Source organism: Apodemus sylvaticus, chromosome 23 (genome assembly GCF_947179515.1).
Source record: "Apodemus sylvaticus chromosome 23, mApoSyl1.1, whole genome shotgun sequence".
NCBI classification, from domain to species: domain Eukaryota; kingdom Metazoa; phylum Chordata; class Mammalia; order Rodentia; family Muridae; genus Apodemus; species Apodemus sylvaticus.
Genome location: NC_067494.1, coordinates 15,353,566 through 15,374,789, shown reverse-complemented (window position 1 = coordinate 15,374,789; position 21,224 = coordinate 15,353,566). Strand labels below are relative to the sequence as shown.

At 46.3% G+C, this 21,224-nt stretch overlaps 2 protein-coding genes across 3 annotated transcripts in view; one reads left to right on the top strand and one right to left on the bottom strand.

Moving 5' to 3' along the window:
* The window catches only part of LOC127673838 (histocompatibility antigen 60b-like), a 344,893-nt gene that overhangs the window by 127,074 nt on the left and 196,595 nt on the right, over nucleotides 1-21,224 (bottom strand). The gene's annotated exons all lie outside the window — the stretch shown is intronic.
* Nucleotides 1,400-20,477, top strand: LOC127673855 (low-density lipoprotein receptor-related protein 11-like). Its single transcript, XM_052169610.1, has 6 exons — nucleotides 1,400-2,190; nucleotides 7,972-8,132; nucleotides 10,416-10,563; nucleotides 13,284-13,409; nucleotides 14,791-14,997; nucleotides 19,136-20,477. The coding sequence occupies exons 1-6, from the start codon at nucleotides 1,632-1,634 to the stop codon at nucleotides 19,297-19,299; spliced, it is 1,365 nt and encodes a 454-aa protein (XP_052025570.1). The 5' UTR covers nucleotides 1,400-1,631; the 3' UTR covers nucleotides 19,300-20,477.

Sequence of the window (21,224 nt, the reverse complement as noted above, 5' to 3'; positions counted from 1 at the left end):
AGGACCTGGGCCCTCTCCTTCTTCTTGGGAATGATTTGATATGTGGTTTGTGTTTTGGGTATTCTGAGCTTCTGGGTAATATCCACTTATAAGTGACTGCATTCCATGTGTGCTTTTTTTGTGAATGAGTTACCTCACTTAGGATGATATTTTCCAGTTCCACCCATTTGCCTAAGAATTTCATGCATTCATTGTTTTTAATTGCTGAGTAGTCTTCCATTGTGTAAATATACCACAGTTTCTGTATCCATTCATCCTTTGAGGGACATCTGGGTTCTTTCCAGCTTCTGGCTATTTGGAGGGAGGAGGAGAGACAGAGGATCACTGGCTGCCTGCTGGTTTCCAGCCTAGCCAAGAGCAAGGCAGGCTCCGGGTGAGTTCAGGGTGAGATCCTGTATCAAAGGAGGAAAGCAGACAGAGGACACCTGCAGCCTCTTCCTCTGCCTGTGCAGCCTCACACACTGCACACAAATACACCTCCTCACACACTGCACACAAATACACCTCCTCACACACTACACACAAATACACCTCCTCACACACTGCACACAAATACACCTCCTCACTCACTGCACACAAATACACCTCCTCACACACTGCACACAAATACACCTCCTCACACACTGCACACAAATACACCTCCTCACACACTGCACACAAATACACCTCCTCACACACTGCACACAAATACACCTCCTCACTCACTGCACACAAATACACCTCCTCACACACTGCACACAAATACACCTCCTCACACACTGCACACAAATACACCTCCTCACACACTGCACACAAATACACCTCCTCACACACTGCACACAAATACACCTCCTCACACACTGCACACAAATACACCTCCTCACTCACTGCACTGATGCGGGATCATCAATTGGCTCCACCCTCCTTCCCATACCACCTGGCTTTTGCCTCCCTACAAGTTCAGGTCTCCGTTGCTAAACTTCTGGTGTTTAAGTTCTCTAAACGAAACTGAAAGGCGAATTAGAACCTGAATGTAAATGTTGTTTCCTTTATTACCGACTGTACTCCAAATCTCTTCAATAATACATAATGCAACGAAGCTGCATGCCAAAACCCTGGCAAAGTTGTCTGTGGTTGCCTGGCTGTGCCGGTCGCTCTCCGGAGTAGCCCCGGACTTTAGACTGATGGATTTACCGACTCTCCCCCCCAACCTCGAGCGCCCTACCCTGTGAGCTATGGCCTTGCGCGGGTCTGCTTGCTTAGTGATGCCTGCTAGGCCCAAACACCCACTCTGCCTAGGGTGTGATCTCCACGCGGGGCAGCCAGGCAACTCCGGGGAGTCCCCTCCTCCTCCCCGCCGCGCGCCTGCGGAAGTCCCGCCCCGAGCCGCCCCAGCACGCCAGGCTCCGCCCCGCCGCAGCCGCTGTCCGCACGCCGGTGCTGATCCACGCAGAGGCCGCGCGTCGCCCCGTGCGCTTCCGCGGCCGAAGCGAAGATCGAGGCACCGAAAGCCCATAGCCTGGTAGAAGGGCCAGGGCGGCGCCAAGTCCAGCCGAGTACGGCCCGCGATGCCTCTCGAAGCCGGCACGCCCGCCGCCTCCGTGAAGCAGCCAGGCCCCGGGGCCGCCGAGCTCTGAGGCCGCGCTCGTGCCATGGCCGCCCGGGGAGGACCGGGCCCCGGCTCCCGGCACCGCGCGCTCTGCGGGCTGCTGCTGCTCTGCCTCTGGCTGCCCGGCGGCCGGCCCGGGGAGCCCACCGCTCCATCGTCCGGGGTGGATAGGCTGCTTCAGGACTTTCGCCGGCAGCTACAGCGGGCACGGCCTCGCGAGGAGCTGGAACCGGAGCTGCTGGGCGGCCCGCGGGAGGATTGCCCGGGTGCGGGCGGTACGGCGGTCTACCGGGCGGTGCCCGACACCATCATCCGCCCGCAGGACTCCATCGCGGCGGGAGCCAGCTTCCTGCGCGCGCCCGGGACCGTGCGCGGCTGGCGGCAGTGCGTGGCGGCCTGCTGCTCCGAGCCGAGCTGCTCGGTGGCGGTGGTGCAGCTGCCCCGGGGGCCCAGCGTGCCCGCACCCATGCCCGCGCCCCGCTGCTACTTGTTCAACTGCACGGCGCGCGGCCGCAGCGTCTGCAAGTTCGCGCCGCTCCACGGGTTCCGCACTTACACCCTCAGTCGCGCCGGGGACGCCGCCGGGTTCTCTGCCGGGCCAGGTAAGCGCCACCAGGAGGGTCCCGCCTGCCACCAAGCATGCAAACTCCTCTGCTTCCAGAGGATAAAAGCTGCAGGTAACAGGGAAAGTGGCTCACATTTTTTTTCAGATTTTGGGCTGGTGCTAAGATAGTGCGGTAAATGGGTAGTTAGTCCATTGGGCTACCTTTGAAAGATAGGAGGGCAGATCCGAGAGGACTCACGGATGGATTTAAGAGGATATCTCAGAACCTTCTTTATCCCAGTCAAGATCATTTTAGTTTTATTTCGTCTCATAGGTTTTATGAAGCGTGTTTTACAGCAGGAAATAGCAAGGACGAGATTTGATTAGATACAAAGTTGCTCCTAACACCCACTCCTGCTTCCTGCTTTGGCTCTCTGCCTGCACATACTTAATTCAGATTTAAAAAAAATGTAAAGGAAAACTTGTCACTCGGTCTTCATTCTTTTCTTCCACCCCTTGCCCAAAAATTTCTTCACATTCGTGACCTTGTTGGTTTTGTGTTCCGCTCAATTTAAGGAGGGCCGGCTGTGTGCGGAGGGGGTCGGAACTCTGTACTGGAGTCTGCTGGGCTAAGGACACAGTGTATAAAGTTTGTCTCTCTTTAAAAGGCCTAAACAGCTTGCCCTGTGGCTTTTATATCAGTTGCTCTAGAAAAACCAAGGCACAAAGCAGGGGCAAAGTAGCACAGAAACAAAGTTTATCCTCCCCACCCCCACCCCCAGGTTCGCCATGCTCTTCTGTCACAAATTTGCATTGCTACCTGAGCTTTCCTTAAACCCAGGGTGCGGAAAGTAAACAGGATTAAGAGTAAGGCCCAAAACAAAAGCCGTCTAAGTGGTTTTTTACCCTCCCTCCCACTCAGTCCTTCCTTTCTCTACGGGGAGTTTGCCACGTGACCACTGGCATGGCCTCCTCTCTGGGGAGCACTCACTGCCCACTCTCTGGGAAGTGCTGATGTGCCCAGATTTCTTTGGGTCCTCAGCGACCTCTGGTGAGGCCTTGGCTCGCCAGCTGCATTGATTGGCCCTGTATGGAGGCAAAGGGCATTTTACAGACTCCTGGGATTCCGGGTCCAGATGCTTACCTGTTTGAGTTCTTTGTTTGTGAGACAATGTCGGTTTTCCTTTCAGGATTATTATGCTTTCTTGTGAATCTTGTGAGCATGTGGAACTTGAGGCTAAATGAGACCATGATTTAGCAATGCTCCTTGCAGGGAATTGTAACCAGTTTTTTTTTTTTAAAGATTTATTTATGTATTATATGTAAGTACATTGTAGCTGTCTTCAGATACTCCAGAAGAGGGAGTCAGATCTCATTATCTGAAATGGTTGTGAGCCACCATGTGGTTGCTGGGATTTGAACTCAGGACCTTTAGAAGAGCAGTCAGTGCTCTTAGCCACTGAGCCATCTCTCCAGCCCTGTAACCAGTTTTTAAGGAAGAAACGGGGCGGGATGGGGGTGAGGATGTTTGCTGGATGGGACCGGATAGATTTAGAATGGTTTACCCATCTGCCAGTATATTGGTCACTCTGGGTGAGTTCCATGTTAGAAGCTGTTTTAAGCTATTTGCTGTTTCTCACAACAGCTCAAAGGTCAAATCCTGTTGTATGGAAGGCTGGCCTGAAAAGCAACTTGCCTGAGGGCCACTCAGCAAGTAGTTTGCTTGCTGAGCCCTGGAATAGCTCGCAGAGCTTTCCCTCACAGCCCTGGGCCTGTCACTCAAGCCTGAGGAAGCTGCTGTTAGAGATAGTGAGAGAATTGAAGATAGAGTAGGAAGGTATCTTGATGTGACAGCCTACCTGCTAGAACATCTGAAGTGCCAGAGATCCACAGCCCTCCAGATTGACTCTAGGCTCCTCCCATGCCAACCATCTTGGACTTGGCTCTGTTCTAGCTCAAGTTGCCATAATGAGTGAGTGTGGATGTTTCTTGTGATTTTTCTGGGCAGTATAGGTGTCTATGGTATCATTACAGAACCTTGTGGTTGGCTGGTGTGACTGATTGGACAGACCCGTGGAAGGCCTTGGGTAAAGAGGGCTGTGGGGTGGAGGCCCACGTCCTGGGGATCCTGTAGGAGCTGAGAATATCATCTCTCAGCGTTCAGGGACCAGAACCTGTGTGCTGTTTTAACTAAGCTAGCCTGAAGTCCAGTGTCTCTGCATAGCGCTTGGAAAGAACCCTTTGCAAGTCAAACCAAAGCCTCCGGTGAAATTCAGCCTTCTCCCAAGCAGACCTCCCTCTGCTGTCAGTCTTCAAGTAGATAGCTAGGACCAACCTTCCTGTTCAGGGCTGATCCCCTGCAGCAGGCTGACTCATCTCCACTAACCTGGCTAAATAAATAATACTCAGATTACTTGTTGGCAGTGTTGGAGAAAAGGTATTGAGACAACTCTGACCACACACACGTCCCAGATGGATATTTACGTTTGTTTGTTTTTGGTTTTGATTTTTGAGACAGTCTTTCTGGGTAACAGAGGCCTGGCCATCCTGGGCTCTTTTCATAGACCAGGCTGGCCTCAGACTTGCAGAGGTCCGCCTGCCTCTGCCTCCCGAGTGCTAGGATTAACAGAAGCATTCACATCCTTTACTTATTCAGTGTGTTTATGGACGTGCCTGCCACGGCCTTTGTATGGGAGACAGGCAAACTTGCAGGAGGTTGGTTTTCTTCCAGCGTGTGGATCTTGGAGGTAGAATTCAAGTTGTCAAATTTTCTGAGCCATCTCAGTGGCCCTATATACACAAGTATTTTAAAATTAAGCTGCAGTCTACTCCACAGTTAGAAAACTAGAAGCTAAATTCAGTATTGTCTATCTGGAAGGAAGAAGTCTTCAAATCAGTTAAGTAGACCATCAAAGAAAGATTTTGTACAAATTCAAAAAAATTGTGTCAATAAATAAGGAACTGCAAACAAGAGTCTAGGAAATACACTCTTAAAATATTAGCAGAGCTAAGGGTTGCTTTGACAAAAGTAAATAAGCAAAGGTTCAAGTAAAGAAGACATGCAGCTGATAAACACAGGAAGTGGCCCGAGTTAAAGGTCGGCAGAGGCTAGGCATACAGCTTCAAGGGACAGCACATAGCTAGCACATCGGAGGGCCTAGGCTCAATCCCCAGTACCATCAGAAAGAGTGTGTGTGTGTGTGTGGGAGGGGGGGGGGAGAATCAAATGTAAATGTCAGCTTACACTTACTAAATTGTAAAAAACAACCTAACCAGCCGGGCGATGGTGGTGCACACCTGTGATCCCAGCACTCTGGGAGGCAGAGACAGGCGGATTTCTGAGTTCAAGGCCAGCCTGGTCTACAGAGTGAGTTCCAGGACAGCCAGGGCTATACAGAGAAACCCTGTCTCGAAAAACCAAGTCCAAAAAAAAAAAAAAAAAAAAAAAAACCCTAACCTGGCACATGTGTGAGACACTGTATACTCATGAGCATTGATGGTGTAAACTGGTACCAAGCTCTTGGAAGCCAACTAGGAAATAATATATCAGAGATTTAAAATATCCATTCTTTGAGGGTAGGGGTTCTCAGCCTTCCTAATGCTTTAATACACAACCTCGTGTTGTGGTGACCCACCCCACCATAAAATTATCTCTGTTGCTGCTTCATACTGTAATTTTGCTACTGTTATGAATCCTAATGTAAATAATTTTGGAGATAGAGGGTTGCCAGAGGGGTCGTGACCCACAGGTTGAGAACCACTGTTCTAGTTTTTTGGGGTTTGTTTGTTTGTTTTTTAAGGACAATAATCTGTGCTAGAGAAACAGTATGATCAATAATATGATAATTGTGGTATTATTTACAGTGATAAAGTTGATGAAATATAAATGTTTCATTCAGACTGATAGTGAATGTCAAGTGAGGAGATGCAGGTAGAACCCTTAGCACACTGCACTACCTGGTACAAATAACTTACCAGTAAGGTGCACTCATTTCATCCCAGCACTCAGGAGGCAGGGGCAGAGGAAGGGGCAGGGGCAGGGGCAGGGGCAGGGGCAGGGGCAGGGGTAGGGGCAGGGACAGAGGCAGAGGCAGAAACAAGTGGATCTCTGAGTTTTAGGCCATTCAGGTCTATGAAGAGTCCAGGACAAGTGAGGGCTCTGTTACACAGGGAAACTCTTTCTCAAAAATAGAGTATAAATCATATAACATATAGCATATAATATTTTATTATATATTATAAATATCGTATAATTGTTACGCAATTGTTTTACTTATTTAATTTCAAAATTAATTTTATTAATTAAATTAATTAATAATACATTTCATTGTTGTTGTTGTTGTATTTGATCATCGGTATCCTATGGGAAAGACAGATGGGACTTCACATACTTAAAATAATGAGAGCCATACTGGAATTATGGATTTTTTTTTTCTTCAGTGATGCAGTTTAAAAAAAAATAAATAAATAAATGATTGATAGTCCAGCCTGGAAAGGAGAGACAAACAATCCCAGAAAGCTTTCGTCTCTGCATCTGTAGGCCTGCCTTCCCTTCTCTGGCCCCACCTTGTTTTTGGATTGCCCAGCCTGTCTGTAGCCTTTGCACCACTTGGCACAGATTCAGGTCTGTCAGGGAAGCTCCAGTCGCAGCAGGTGTGGGAAGAGGCCGCTAGCTCCTTCTGTGCAGTAAGCCCCGCTGGCAGCCCTCAGTCTCAGCTGTGTGAGTCGTACTTCACCTCCCTAGGTCTGACCCACTGTGGTTAGTTCCCAAAATAAATCAATGTTCCCACAGTACTTAACATGCTCAATTACATTTTTATTTATAATGAAAATTCGAAATTACATTTATCTCACTCTTGGAGGGTTGTGCTTTGTTTGCTTCCACAACTATTTCTGTGTAGATAAGCTCTGGTATAATTAGCCTGACTGGAACTGAGGAGAAATTGTTTTCTCAGAGGTCATCAGAGGTCAAGTTAGACTGTGAGGGTTTCCCTGGGCTCAGAAGTCATATCTATGATGCACTTAAACAAAGTCAGTGATGGTTATGACTTTTCTTCACGAGAGGCAAGATTAATTTGTTTCCTGACAAGCAAGATATTTCAGTGCTTTCTCCATTCTTCCATGTAAAACCTTTGAAGGTTTTAAAAAATATATTATTGGGAGCCGGAGAGATGGCTCAGTGGTTAAAAATACTGACTGGTGCTCCTCAGGGCCTGGGTTCAATTCCTGGCACCCACATGGCCATCCACACCTCTCTGTAACTTCAGTTCCAGGATCCCTGACAACATCACATAGACACACATGCTGGAAAAACACCAGTGCACATAACTTAAAAGTAAATCATTTTAAAAAAATGTTTTAAATGGGGCTGGAGAGATGGCTCTGTGGGTAAGAGCACTGGGTGCTCTTCTAGAGGACCTCGGTCAAATTTCCAGCAACAACATGGTGGCTTACAACTAACTGTAACATGGGATCCAATGCCCTCTAAACAGCTACAGTGTACTCATATATACACATAAATATATGTGTATGTGTGTGTGTATATATATATGTACAGATGTATGTATATGTATATATATGAGTATATATGTATGTACATATATATACACACATATATGTATGTGTATACTCGTATATATACATATATACGTATATACATATATATAATTAGTTTTCTATAGCACGCCATACTTCCTCTTCCACATACAGCATTGCTGAAAGTCCATGTCAGAATAGGATGGAAGTTATTCTCTTTGAGGTTTTTTGGATGGACTGATCTGCAGACAAGATCGGCTGGGGAATCAGAGAGCACGCCTCTCACGTCTCTTCTCTTTCACAGGTGAGGACGAGCCTCCAGTCAGCAGGGCTGGGAAGGATGTGGTTTTACAGCTGCCCACAGACGGGGTAGTTCTAGACGGCCGAGAAAGCACAGATGATCACGCCATTATCCTTTATGAGTGGACGCTGCAGCAGGGTGACCCGTCGTCAGTGGACATGAAGGTGACTCTTGTTGATCTTGCTATCAAAACTGATGTTTCTGGGAAGTGGTTTTCTGTAATGTCCTTCGCTGTCAGTCCCTAAATGCACGTAAGCAAGCAGAGTGGACTTACGATGGACAGATCATAAAATCGATTATCCTAAAAATGATTTATTCTGTAAACTCCCTTTGGTGCTCAGTAAACAGTCTTGATTGTTTGCTTGAGAGCTTGCCAGGGTCCTGCTCCTTCAGCTCAGAGGAAAAGACTTAGGCTGAGTTTCAATAATTCTGGTTCCTTTTTTAAGAGGTTTTCTCTTTTCTTAGTATAAGATTTAGGTCGTGGCCAAGTATGATGGCACGTGCCTGTAATTCTAGTACTCAGTGGGTTGAGGCAGGAGAATCTTGTGATTCAAGGCCAATCTAGACTAGGTCACCAATGCCTGGCTACCCTGGACTAAAAGTTTAGAAAGTACCGGGCAGTGTTGGTGCACACCTTTAATCCTGGCACTCAGGAGGCAGAGGCAGGCAAATTTCTGAGTTCAAGGCCAGCCTGGTCTACAGAGTGAGTTCCAGGACAGCCAGGACTACACAGAGAAACCCTGTCTCGGAAAAAAACAACAACAACAAAAAGTCTGAAAGGAAGGAATATAAAGAGGGAGTCAATAATAATGGAATGAATTCTTTCTTTCCGTGATCTGGAAGCACTGTAATCCTCCTCGTGACACTGTGCTAAGAAGTGAGATGGGCACAGCATAAGGCCGTCCTGCTCCCTGCTCCCCTGGGGCGGAGGTGCTGCATATCCCAGCCATGAGACAGTTAGAGCCATTTCTAACGAGGAACACTTCCAGACTAAGGCTCACACACTCACTTTGGACTGAATCTCTGAACCTGTAAGCCAGCCCCAACTAAATATTGTCCTTATAAGAGCTGCCTTGGTCACGGTGTCTGTTCACAGCAGTAAAACCCTAACTATCAGATATTTACATTATGATTCATGACAGTAGCAAAATGTATAGTTATGAAGCAGCAACAAAGATAATTTTATGGTTGGGGGTCACCACAACATGAGTAACTGTATTAAAGGGTTGCGACAGCATTAGGAAGGCTGAGAACCACCAGCTTAGGACATGACGTATAAAGGGAGTTTCTGCTTCAGTCCAGTGTCATCAAGATGGGCGCATGGCAGCATCCAGGTAGGCATGGCGCAAGAGGAGCTGAGAGTTCTACATCTTCACCTGAAGGCTGCTAGCAGAATATTCACTTCCAGGCAGCTAGGATGAGGGTCTTAAAGCCCACGCCCACAGTGACACACCTACTCCAACAAGGCCACACCTCCTAATAGTGCCACTCCCTGGGCCAAACATATTCAAACCACTAGAACAGGGTATCTGATATGTGACCCCAATAGGGTCATGTCTCACAGGCTGAGAACCTCTGTCCTAGCTTACTGTTGGATTTGGTGTTTTCTAGACAGGGTTTCTCTGTATAGCCCTGGCTGTCCTGGAACTCACTCTGTAGACCAGGCTGGCCTCAAACTCAGAAATCTGCCTGCCTCTGCCTCCCAGAGTGCTGGGATTACAGGTGTGCACCACCACCGCTCAGCCTTAGTTTACTGTTAATCAGCTCTACTACTTAACCAAACAGTCTGTACTTGGCTCTATGTACTGTACTAGACTTCCCTTTGGAAAATGCTGAATGCATCCTTTTATTCTGTATAAAAATCCTGGTAATGATTTCCAGACCATCTACCTTCTAGCCTAATCTAGATTTTCTTAGATGTGTATTCTCCATAAAATCTGAAGCCCCTGATTGAATTCCTCGTGTACGCTGTGGTTCCTTCTGAACCTGCTAACACCCTCCTGTGATCTGCACATTGGTCCTGATGCCTGCTAACAAAGCCAGTTGCATGAACTGTGTTAGTAGCTGTGTCATAGGATAGGTTCATGCCGAGTCTTCTGTTAGCAGGGTTTCCGACCACCCGCTTCATCCTTCCACGTGACCGCCGCCATCATGGCCTCCCCTTTCCTGTGTCTGTGTGGGTGACTGCCCGCCCCTTGCAGGACCTCCTTCCTGTCTGTCTTCTTTACATTTCAACGTTTTGGTTTAATTTGTACATCAGAAGTCATTTCTACCTTGGAGTATCACCCATCATTTGTTATTGTTTCTGTTTCAAAGTTATTTATTTATCACTTCTAAGGAGATAAGAGGAGCGGACGGCTCGTCTCGGGGAAGGGGCAGGGTGCTTGTCCCTGTGTGCTCCTGGTGCTCTGCACTAAGCTCTCTTCCCTAACCTGTTTGTCTGGCAGGTGCCTCAGCCAGGAACCCTGAGGCTGTCCCGCCTGAAGGAAGGAGCGTACGTCTTCCAGCTGACTGTGATTGACTCTGTGGGTCAGAGAAGCTCCGACAACGTGTCTGTGACTGTGCTTCCCCCGCTCTACTCCATGGGAGATGAGGGTAAAGTCCTTCCATTGTGTCCCCACGGCAAGCCAAACCCAGCTGGTCGTGGAAGGGTGTCAGTGGGATGCACATCCTGGGGTCACAGTTCACGGGCTCCTCCGTCTTATTTTCAGTGCTTGAAGTGTTTGCTAAAAATGTAACAGCAAATATGGGCTCTATGTTTAGGACCATTAGGATCCCACTGGTGAGAGTGCAGAGAGCATTCTCAGGGCATAGACCATGAGCCAGGGTTCTGAGTGCTGACCTTCTGCCTTTCCTCTTTGACCTTGTTAAAGACAGCACCTCGCTTTCCTAGAAGAGGGTTTAATGTAAAGACAGAGGGCCCTTCTGATATGCATGTTTGAAGTGTTTAACTGAATTCTACAGTTTAAACAGTTCAGCCAATGGAATCACAGGGTGAAATCACAGGTAGAATGGTGGCTAAAAGCTGAGGTCATTATGTAGGAAATACTTGTAAATAATCCAAATAAAGCCTGGCTGCGGTGGTGCATGCCTGTAATCCCAGCACTCTGGGAGGTAGAGGCAGGTGGATTTCTGAGTTCAAGGCCAGCCTGGTCTACAGAGTGAGTTCCAGGACAGCCAGAACTATACAGAGAAACCCTGTCTCAAAAAAAAAAATCCAAAACAAACAAACAAACAAACAAAAACCAAAAAATCCAAATAAATAGAATGAGTCAAAAGACTAAGTTTAAATATTCTTACCACAAAAAAATGAGTAGAAAACGTGATATAGATTGTTTACTGACTTGATCTAGTTAGTACTAAATATGTACATACAAATAGAATATACATATATGCATGTATGTGTATTATATGCATATCAACACATACCCTTGGGTACCATATATCTATATACTATTGCCCATAAGTTAAAAATAAAATATGGGGTACAGGGAGGAAAGGCATATGATAGGCTAGAAAGCAGACTTGACTATATCAATAGTTTATATGATAAACCACTTAAAAATATTAGAAAGAAAAACATGTGGTTAATGACTACAGTTGGACTGAAATAGGCAAAGTAAAAAAGTTCTGCTCAAAAGTTTCATAGAAACCAAGTGGTGCTAGTGCACATTCTTAATTCCTGCACTCAGGAGGCAGAGGCAGGCAAATCTGTGAGTTTGAGGCCAGCCTGGTTTACAGAGTGAGTTCCAGAACAGCCAGAGCTGCACAGAGAAACCCTGTCTCAACATAAAAAGACAAAAACAAAACAACCAAAAAGGAGTCATGGAGGTGCTCTTCCTAATTACAGAACGTGCTATGAAGTCACCAATGAAATGCTGCTTGTAAACGCGGTAAACAGGCGGGGACATTAGACAGGAGTTTCTGTCTCCATTAACATACACACATACACACGTACACACATGCATACACACACATATACACACACACACATACACACACATACATACACACACATACATACATACACATATATACACACACATATACACACACATACACACACATTTTTTCAGTGTGTTTAATAAGGTGTGTGGTGTTTTTTTATTCAGTGTGTGCACACTCAGTGTGTGTGCCTGCACATGCATACGCGTGTGTAAAGGTCAGAGGACAGCTTGCAGGGAGTTGTTGCTCTCTTTCCAGCATTGTGGGTTCCTGGAATTGACCACATGTTTTCAGGCTTGGTGACAGCACCTTTACCCACTGAGTCATCCTGCAGTCCCCCTTGGGTGTGGTGTCTCAGAACACCAGCACATGCAATTTATGAGTCAGTTTGAGCTGTGTGTTTATTATGATGCTTAAAACGTTTAGAGACCGCTATTCCAGAAACAGATTAAGTATAAATGCTGATCTGTCTCTAACGCGACATAGAAATAAGGAGAACCCTGCAGTTTGGGGTTTTCCTGTCACTTGAGTAAGATTGCTTGGTGATCAGTGCCCTTGCTTCTGCCTGCTCCCTCTGGTGGCTGTCGCTGACCCTACAGGCCTAAGTTTTCAAGGAGTCCACACTGAGAGCTATCCCAGCAGTTCCAGCATTCTTCCTTTCTTTACTTTCTCCTTTAGGATCAAGAGCGCTTCCAATCACCTTACGCCCAGACAGGGTCACTTTCCAGTCTTTTAGTTGACAGCTTTTCAATGAAATACATGCACATCCGTCTGAGCACATCAACTGTGCTTAGCTTTTGCTGTTAGTGCAGAGTCTATAATCTGCCAGTCGTGTTCCTGAGAGAGCCATTTCGTCCCCTGTCACCATGTCATGGTAGGATGCCAGGGGGCTGGGGAGACGGCTCAGCAGCTAGGAGTACTGGCTGCTGTTCCGGAGGCCAAGGGGTTCAATTCCCAGCACCCACATGGCAGCTCACCACCGTCCCAAGGGATCCTCTACTGTCACACAGATATACGTGCAATCAGATCACCAGTGTACGTAAATAAAAGTGAATGAATAAATAAGAAATTGTAGGACTCCTTAAGGCCAGCTTCTAGCTGGGTGCCATTCGTAACTTTACCTGAGTTACAAGTGGAAGGCAAAGGAACCAGGGCAGCAAAGGTTTGAAGGCCACCCTTCTGACCGAGAGCTCCGGGGCAGCCCAGAGCGTCCAATGAGAGGTGACAGAGGGACCCTCTGACCTGTTGTGCCAGTTCTGTCATGTCACTATCCCTGCCACTGTACCCTGCTTGGTGTCCTGTCCCCAGTCATTCTGACGGGATGTTAACTTGCCCTGCATCCCTCTGACCTGAGACTTGTTCACAAACAGGATGCTCCAGTGCTTGTTCCCGCTACCATTTCTTCTGTGACAGTGGCTGCTGCATTGACATCGCCTTGGCTTGTGATGGCGTGAGGCATTGTCCAGACGGGTCTGATGAAGCCTTCTGTCAAAACTGTGAGTCAGTTACATGGTCTTTTCAGGCAGGGATCTGGACGGGATAGCACAAGCAGGTCAGTGTCTGTAAAATACCATATAACATGTACTTTTTAAAAAACGGCAAGATGACTCAGTAAATAAAGGCATTTGCTGAAGCCTAATGGCCTCATGATCTGAGTTCAAGCCCAAGGACCCATGGGTGGCAAGAGATAATCAACTCTCACAAGTCTGATTACAGCCTCTGATGTCCACCACGTAGCGTAATACACTTTTAAAAAACATCAAGTACATTAATAATTGCCTTGCTAATAATTGATAATTGCCTTGTGCGTGTGTGTGTGTGTGTGTGTGTGTGTGTGTGTGTGATGCAGTCTTGCCACATAGCTGACCTCACAGTTACAATCCTCTAGCCTTAGCCTTCCGAGTTCTGAGATTATAGGCATGGGCCTATGGGTACACTTGGCATGGCTTCTATAATTTTTAAGGATTGTTTATGACACACTGGAGTATGGCTAAGGTGACCTATAAGTCAGCTGTATAAGGTCATGAACCTAAAAGTAGCATAAGAAAGAAGCGCTGTAGTAAATAACCCAGTCAGGTTGGTGTACGGACAGAAGAAAAGAGAAGGTCTCAAAACACAAGGTACAGGAACTGAGGTTGTAGCTCAGCAGTCCAGTGCTTGCCTCCAGTGCATGAGGTCCAAGGTTCAGACCCAACTGCAACAAATGGGGAGACTAGAAGAACAAAACAAAACCCAAGAATATAATGTCGAGTATGTCCGTGTCCATGTTAGGAAGCCACTAGAAAAGGAAAGAACACATTGCCCACTTAAAAGCTGAGCAATAGTTTTAGTGAGCTCTGCCTGTCTTAGCTGAGTAAGATAGTAGACCTAAATATCTGTGATTTTAAATCAACTACAGATACGATGGTTTTAGTTAGCGTTCAGAAAAAAGGCTGAGATTATAGCTCCTCAGCATCCCTGTTGAAAAAAATGCTAGTATGTCATCATGTGCTAATCCTAGTTCTCAGGAGGCAGAGGCAAGACTGAGGAAGCCTACTGCTCAGCCAGTCTGCCTGCCTCACGAGTCCCAAGCTCTAGGCGAGTAAGAGCATTGTCTCAAACGCAGAGGTTGATAGCACCTAAGGAACAACAAGGTTGTCTTCTGGCTGCCACATGCAGTGTACACACACACACACACATGCACACACACACACAAAGAGAGAGAGAGAGAGAAGAAAAGAAGGGAGGGAGGGAAGGAGGAAGGGGGAAAGGGAGGGAGGGAAGGAAGGAAGGAAGGAAGGAAGGAAGGAAGGAAGGAAGGAAGGAAGGAAGGAAGGAGGAAGGAAGGAAGGAAGGAAGGAAGGAGGGAACCCAGCCAGTAACTGAGCTCTTCCACAGTGTCTCTTGACCGCAAGTGGGTGACACACACAGTGGCTACTTCTGCCCAGCCAGGAGTCACGGGATTAAGTGAAGGTGAAGGAGACCCCAGGTCGGGGTCCCAGAGAGCCACCACCCACAGGCAGCCGGCTCCTGCATCCCACACAGAGAAGAGGATACACTCCACCCAGAAGGCGCCGGAGAGTCAGATCCATCCTGTCCAGCCAGGTAAGGACTCAACAGAGCTCTCCATAACTAGTTTCTCAGTTGTTGATATTAATATGGTTCAAAGTTATGTTTTGTGCTTGAAGACCATCAGGGAAATGGTACTCCAAAGATGAAAATTGAAATGAAGAATTTGGCCAAACAAAACAAAACAAAACCCAACCCTGACATTTGTACTCATGAGTTTACAATGAAGGAGCTCTGGAGCTGTGTATAAGAGGAAGAGCCCTCGTCTTGCATCCAGAGGCTTGGATTTGACCCCAGCACTAAAGAGAAATGCACTGTGGACTAATGGAAAGGAACGCCTGGTGGACAGTCCCTGAGGAGTGGGCTCCAGGACCTATGAGAACCAAAGTTCAAAGTTCAAGTCCCATCTGTGAGAGTAGCAACTAGGGCCCGGACAACTCGGCGCGTACGGGCACTTGCTGCAAATCCTGACAACCTGATTCCACACCCAAGGCCTCACCTGCTGGAAGGAGAGACCTGAGTCCTGAGGTTATCCTCTGACCTCCACACACGGCCGTGGCATATGTGCATGCCCCTCCCTCCCCACATAAAAATAAACAACTATAAAAAAAGTTAATGGCCCCTTAATTGTAAACTCACTAGTACAGTATACATCCTCCTGTGTACTGTAAACCACCTCCAAATTACATATGGTCCCTTTTATAATGTAAGTGCTAAATAAATACTTCTGATACTATATATTTTAGGGACTAATGACAAGGAAAACAATCTCCTTATGTGTTCATACACACCATTTTTGTGTGTGTGATGAGGATTAAAGTCAGGGCTGTATACACGCACAACATACTGACCCACTGCAAAGCACCCCCTGCCTCAGAAACAGGTTTCTAAAGCTTATGGAGGGCACTATAAATGGTCACACAGTGAGGGCGTGCCTAGAATGCGCGGAGCCCCTGGCATCGGGAGCACAGAGCTGCCTCGTGGCCTGTCTGCTCAGTACCTCGTGGCACAATGGCCGGACTGTCACCAATGTGGCTGCAGCTGCAGGGCCTGTTCTCTGTGTGGTCCAAGTCACTCGCTAACAATGCTGTCTTCTTGTATCCAGTCTAGCTGGAGGAAGGAAATCAGGTTTCCAGGCCTACGGAGTGGCATAAAGGAGTGTTGTGTGCCCGTTTACATAGGCTCTAGTTACTGCCAACTCAAGAATGCGTGGGTTCTGTGGCTGATCAGCCAAGACCTTTGAGGCATTGAGCTGAAATATGTACAAAAAAACATTTTCTGCATACAGTTGTGGTGCCCTTCCTCTACTAAATGTGCCAGCACCTCAGGCTGTAGCTTATCTTTGTTTTTAGGACATTCATGAATTTATTTCTATAACACTGGGAGTTCAACTCTGGGCTTCGTACATTGTAAACGACTCTACTGGCTTTCAGGGTGTTATTATTTACTTTGAGATTCAAGTCTGATCATTGATTTTTTACCCTTTTTATGTATGTATGCATTTATTTATTTTTATGATAGAAGAGAAAGTTTATTATAGATATATAGGAAGGCATAGCCAGAGGCAGGAACATCTGGGAGAGTGCAAAGTGGACATGACCAGGCCGAGCTGGCCTCTGAGGGGACAGGGGACCCAGGTGCAGCAGCCAGGAGGCCAGGGGTACAAAAAGGACACTTGTCACTCTTCAAGGCTTACCGTTGACTGGACTCAGAAGGAGAGCACTCGGTGGGAACAGCCTACAGCTCTGGGCAATCTGTTTGTGGCGATTTTCCTTGGAGTCTTGATTCCCTTGGCCATACACTTAGCACATCCTGCAATGTCCTTCTTGTGGACTTAGGGAATTGTTTCTTCAGAGCACTACATCAGCACCTGAGGCAAGGGCATGGAATAATGTCAAACCCTGGGTGCTGTGGTTCTGGGCTTCTCACCTTCTTTGTTTGAGGCCTTTCAGACAGCATATTGGTAGACACCATCTGCCTTAGATTAAAGCCCTGCAGGTTCTCCTGGCTCTTTTATATACCAGCTACTGAGGCACAGTGATATCTGTCAGTCCAGGAATATCCTTCCCCCGCATTTTTAACAATAAGCAAAAATACAAGTTTAAGAACACTCAGATGGCATCCACTATGCATCCTTGAACAGACTTGCATGTCCTCTGTCCAGTTTTCCTTGGTCTCTCATGAGATTGCTCCTTACTCAGCAGTAGGCACGCTCTGTCATGGGTCAGAATGCCTCAGTTCATGGGAAAACCTTCCTTGTTGTTGCTCTTCTGAAGCAGCCGTGAGAACGACAAGGAAGGTGAGAGCGCTGAGAGTGAGGAAGACTCCTCACCCAGTGGCAGCAGCTGCCTCTGTGGCCATGCACGGCTCCTAAAGAGCAGGAAACTTGCATCCATCACCCATTTCTGTGAGTTTCTGACAGCCAGTGGTGCAGAAGGAGACATTCAGCTTGATCTTGAAATGGCTGACCTCTTAAAGGTGTCACACACACACACACACAAAAGAGCCTGAAGACTTGTTTTCAAAAGTTTCTCTTTTTTATGTTCTCGTCTAGAGAACGTCTCAGGGTTTGTGTTGTAGGGGGAACTGTCCGGACTCTGTATGATCAAAAATCTAGGAAAGTCGTTTGTATCTATGGAAGTGTGATCTCTGGGACAGCTGTAAAAGCATGTGTTCTCCTAAGATGGTGCCAGGAATCCAACAGAACAGTGTGAGGAGGTTCATTTATCACAAACTTGAAGATCGCAATGTCAGAATGCCTTCTTATAGATACATGCACCCTACTGGGTCAGTACAGACAGGATTCCTCCCCTGGGTAGTGAGTTCCCATCAGATGGCAGAGCTGTTATGGTAACAGCAGAATGTAATGTCATTGTGTCCATCCATCCATCCGTCCATCCATCCATCATCATGTCTCCCACCCCTTCCTGGCCTTAAAGAGTCATAACTGACTCTTCTGCCACAACGTCCCTGATTCTCTTCAGATCCTCCATTGTGCCATCTGTCTCTGGTGGGGAGCCAGAAGTCTCATCAGAACCTTCACTATTGTCCATCTGTCTGACTGCCTGCCTGCCTGTCTGTCCCTGGCATTAATAACTCTTCTAAGAAACTCCTTAGTCCTCAACAGCCCATCTCAGTGTCCCCTGTACTGCTCACCCCTCATCTAAGGGTTAGTTCCATCAGATTTTGAAACCCTCTTTCCTTGTTTACATCTTTAAAAAATGTCATTTAGATATTATACATTTATGAATATATTCCTTTATGTATCTACCATTTGGGCTCAGGGAGAGACGGTGATCTTAGAAGCCGACCCTACAGGAAAACATGTTCCTAGCTGTGACTGCAGATGGGGGAGGGATCCCAGGGACTTAAACTACTAGGTAGAGCTTTATGCAGGCCAACACAGCTCTGGGCTGTGTTAGTAACCTTCCCAGCTGTGTTAGTAACCTTCCTTCATCAGGAGAAAAAAATGATAATCATGTTTTGTTTAAATCGCTTCTAGGCCATTTGAAGAGAGCCTCTTCAAAGCTTATTGGGGCCTTGGTCTGAAAATGAGCAAAGGGAACGAGGGGGGGGGGGTCACTCCACACAAGCCTCGCTTGCTGTGAAAACCCCTGAATTCTATATTTAGTATGTGTCACATGGAAACTTCCCCCAAAGTTTTACCATGCTTAAATGTATGAGAAGAATAAACCAGAAGGTCAGTTCTTGCAGTTTTGACACAGCTCCTGAAATGGAGCTGACCAAGTTTCTTCACTTCACATAGAGCCCCACTCACCCCCAGAGATCCATCTTCCTTTGCCTCCAGAATGCTGGGATTAAAGGCATGAACTACCATGTCCAACTGGCCTGTGTTGAATTATTTTTCAGTAAACACCATTTAAGTACCATCCCTTTCTCAAAATCTATCTCCTAAAAATTAAACAAGGAACTGGAAAGATTAATTAGTGGTCAACTAGAGAATGCAAGTTTGCTTCCCGGCACCTACATCAGGGGATTCACAACTGGCCTCTGGGTGTCCATATCCATATACATGTCATACACAGACAAACATATACTAAATTAAAAAAAAATAAAGCTGTAATTCTATATTTAATGTGTGTCATGGAGAAATCTTTTTTCTACTTCGTGCCATTTTTAATGTCCCTTTAACATATCTGTTTACTTTCCATAGACAGTAATTCCTCAGGAAAGAACCAAGAAGAAGGAAATTACTTTCTCAAGTCCAAGAGTGGCAAAGCGCGAGCGGAGCACCCTGCCCCGGAAGCAGGTCAGTGTGAACCGTGCAGACACTACAGAGTTGACCCGAGCACAACGTTGTTCCTCTCCATTTCATAGCTGGACAACACCAAAATACAAATTATAAACAACTGATGTCTGAGCACAGATACAGCTGTCAGGCACCTGTCTGCATGCCCTGCAGCCTGCTGGCCTATTGCACTGGGCTTGTCTCAGAGTGTTAGATAAGACTCCCTGTCACTCGTCAACTGTGGAGCTGTGGCCACGTATCTCTGGAGACTCAGTTCTTTTTTTTAGAAATTATTATTATTATTATTATTGATTTGTTTTATGTCTATGAGTACACTGTTGCTGTCTTCAGACACACCAGAAGTTGGCATCGGATCCCATTCCAGATGGTTCTAGGAAAGCCTACTCTCTCATTCCTTCCAGTTTCTGGGGCTCGAGGGGTTTCTGAGCTCATGGTGGCTGTAACTTTAACCTTTGTACATCTCTGCTTCCAGGGTGACCTGGGTGTGCAGAGCCCTAATCATCAACCAATCCACTGCTGCGCTGACAGAGTTGGCACTTTTCCAGAAATAGGGTGGAAACTGGATCAATGAGCCACCCACCTCACACACATTCATTAAAACTAGCAGGGCCTTTCAAGAGCTGTGTTGACTCAGGAAGTGGGACAGGGTAACTTTATTAAAAACCACAGCTTAACAGGTGTGCCTTTTCCTGTGTGTGGTTTGATTCACTGTGGCGATGCTACAGAGGGCTGCAGAGCACAGTGACTCTTTCTGCCAGTGACCTGGAGGAAGGTCTGTACCCACAGAACTCCTAACTCCTACCCACTCGGTAACCACCACTTTCAGAAAGAACATCCTTTCTGCGATTCTTTGTTCAGATGTGTTTGTAACCAAGAAATGTATGTGAAAGAGACTATTAGTACTAGGGAAAATAGAGATAGAATCTGTTTAGTGTGAGATTTATCTTCCTTGGTTTTATGCAAATATTTAAATTATAAAAGATTAGATGTATATTAAAATTGTAATATTTTGACATAAATAAATATTTATAAATATTTAAATCTATGTATATAATATATTTATGATATTTTATATATATATATATATTTGATGCAATATATAAAAATAAGACAGGAAACTTTAATTTTCTGAATTTCATGCATTTTTCTAAAAGCATGTACTGTTTCTTTCTCTATTAAGACATGTTTGTCCTATGGGGATGGGGCATCTGGGAAAGGGGAAATCATTTGGAATGTAAACAAAGAATATAGAAAATAAAAATATTTATAAAAATAAAAGACATGTTTGTCCTTTGTTGCAACTTTCCTTCTGATGTAGGGAGAATGTGAAATGGCGCATTGCCTTAGTTAAAGTTTGTGCCATGGTGACAGGACACAAAGCAGAAGAATGTAGAAGAGGAAGGTTTGTTTTGGATGATGATTTTTTTTGGAGGGTTTCCGTTTATGTAATGAGAGGGTTGGAGGTGGGAGCTGCTCTGCCTGTAGAGGTGGAAAGGTGGCCTCTCTCCCCCTGGCATAGACCAGGAAGCAGAAACAGTAGGCCAGAAGCAGGGACAGTAAAGGCCACCCCCAGTGACCTACTTCTGCTAGCCAAGCCCACGCCCTAAGCAGATAGCCTTTAGGACAGGCCTACAGACTGGGGAGGAGCAGTCAAGACCTGAGCCTTCCGGGGACAGTTCAGATCCAAACTGCCACACGTTTGCATTCAGATACAAACACATATGTTTACATTGAGTCCTTCCTGTAGGAGGCTCACCTTGCTCTCTGACTAGATCAGATGTCCTGTTCTGTTTTTCTGTAGACCTTTTCTCTCAGTTCTGGCATTTGCACCCTCATATTTCTGTCTTTTTCTGGAGACCACACGGAGAAAGAGTCTTTTGCTTGTCAGTCAGGAGCTTCGAAGACTTATGTTTGTAAATGAATGACACTGAAAAAATGAATGAATAAATGAATGAAAAGCCACAAAGAAAAATTATTTAAAAAATCACACTGA

Bases quoted from the DNA above. Each gene is read 5' to 3' on its own strand.
- LOC127673855 (XM_052169610.1), top strand. From the start codon at position 1,632: ATGGCCGCCCGGGGAGGACCGGGCCCCGGCTCCCGGCACCGCGCGCTC. The intron at 8,133-10,415 runs GTGACTCTTGTT...TTTGTCTGGCAG, and splicing joins CGTCGTCAGTGGACATGAAG to GTGCCTCAGCCAGGAACCCT. The intron at 13,410-14,790 runs GTGAGTCAGTTA...GCTCTTCCACAG, and splicing joins TGAAGCCTTCTGTCAAAACT to TGTCTCTTGACCGCAAGTGG.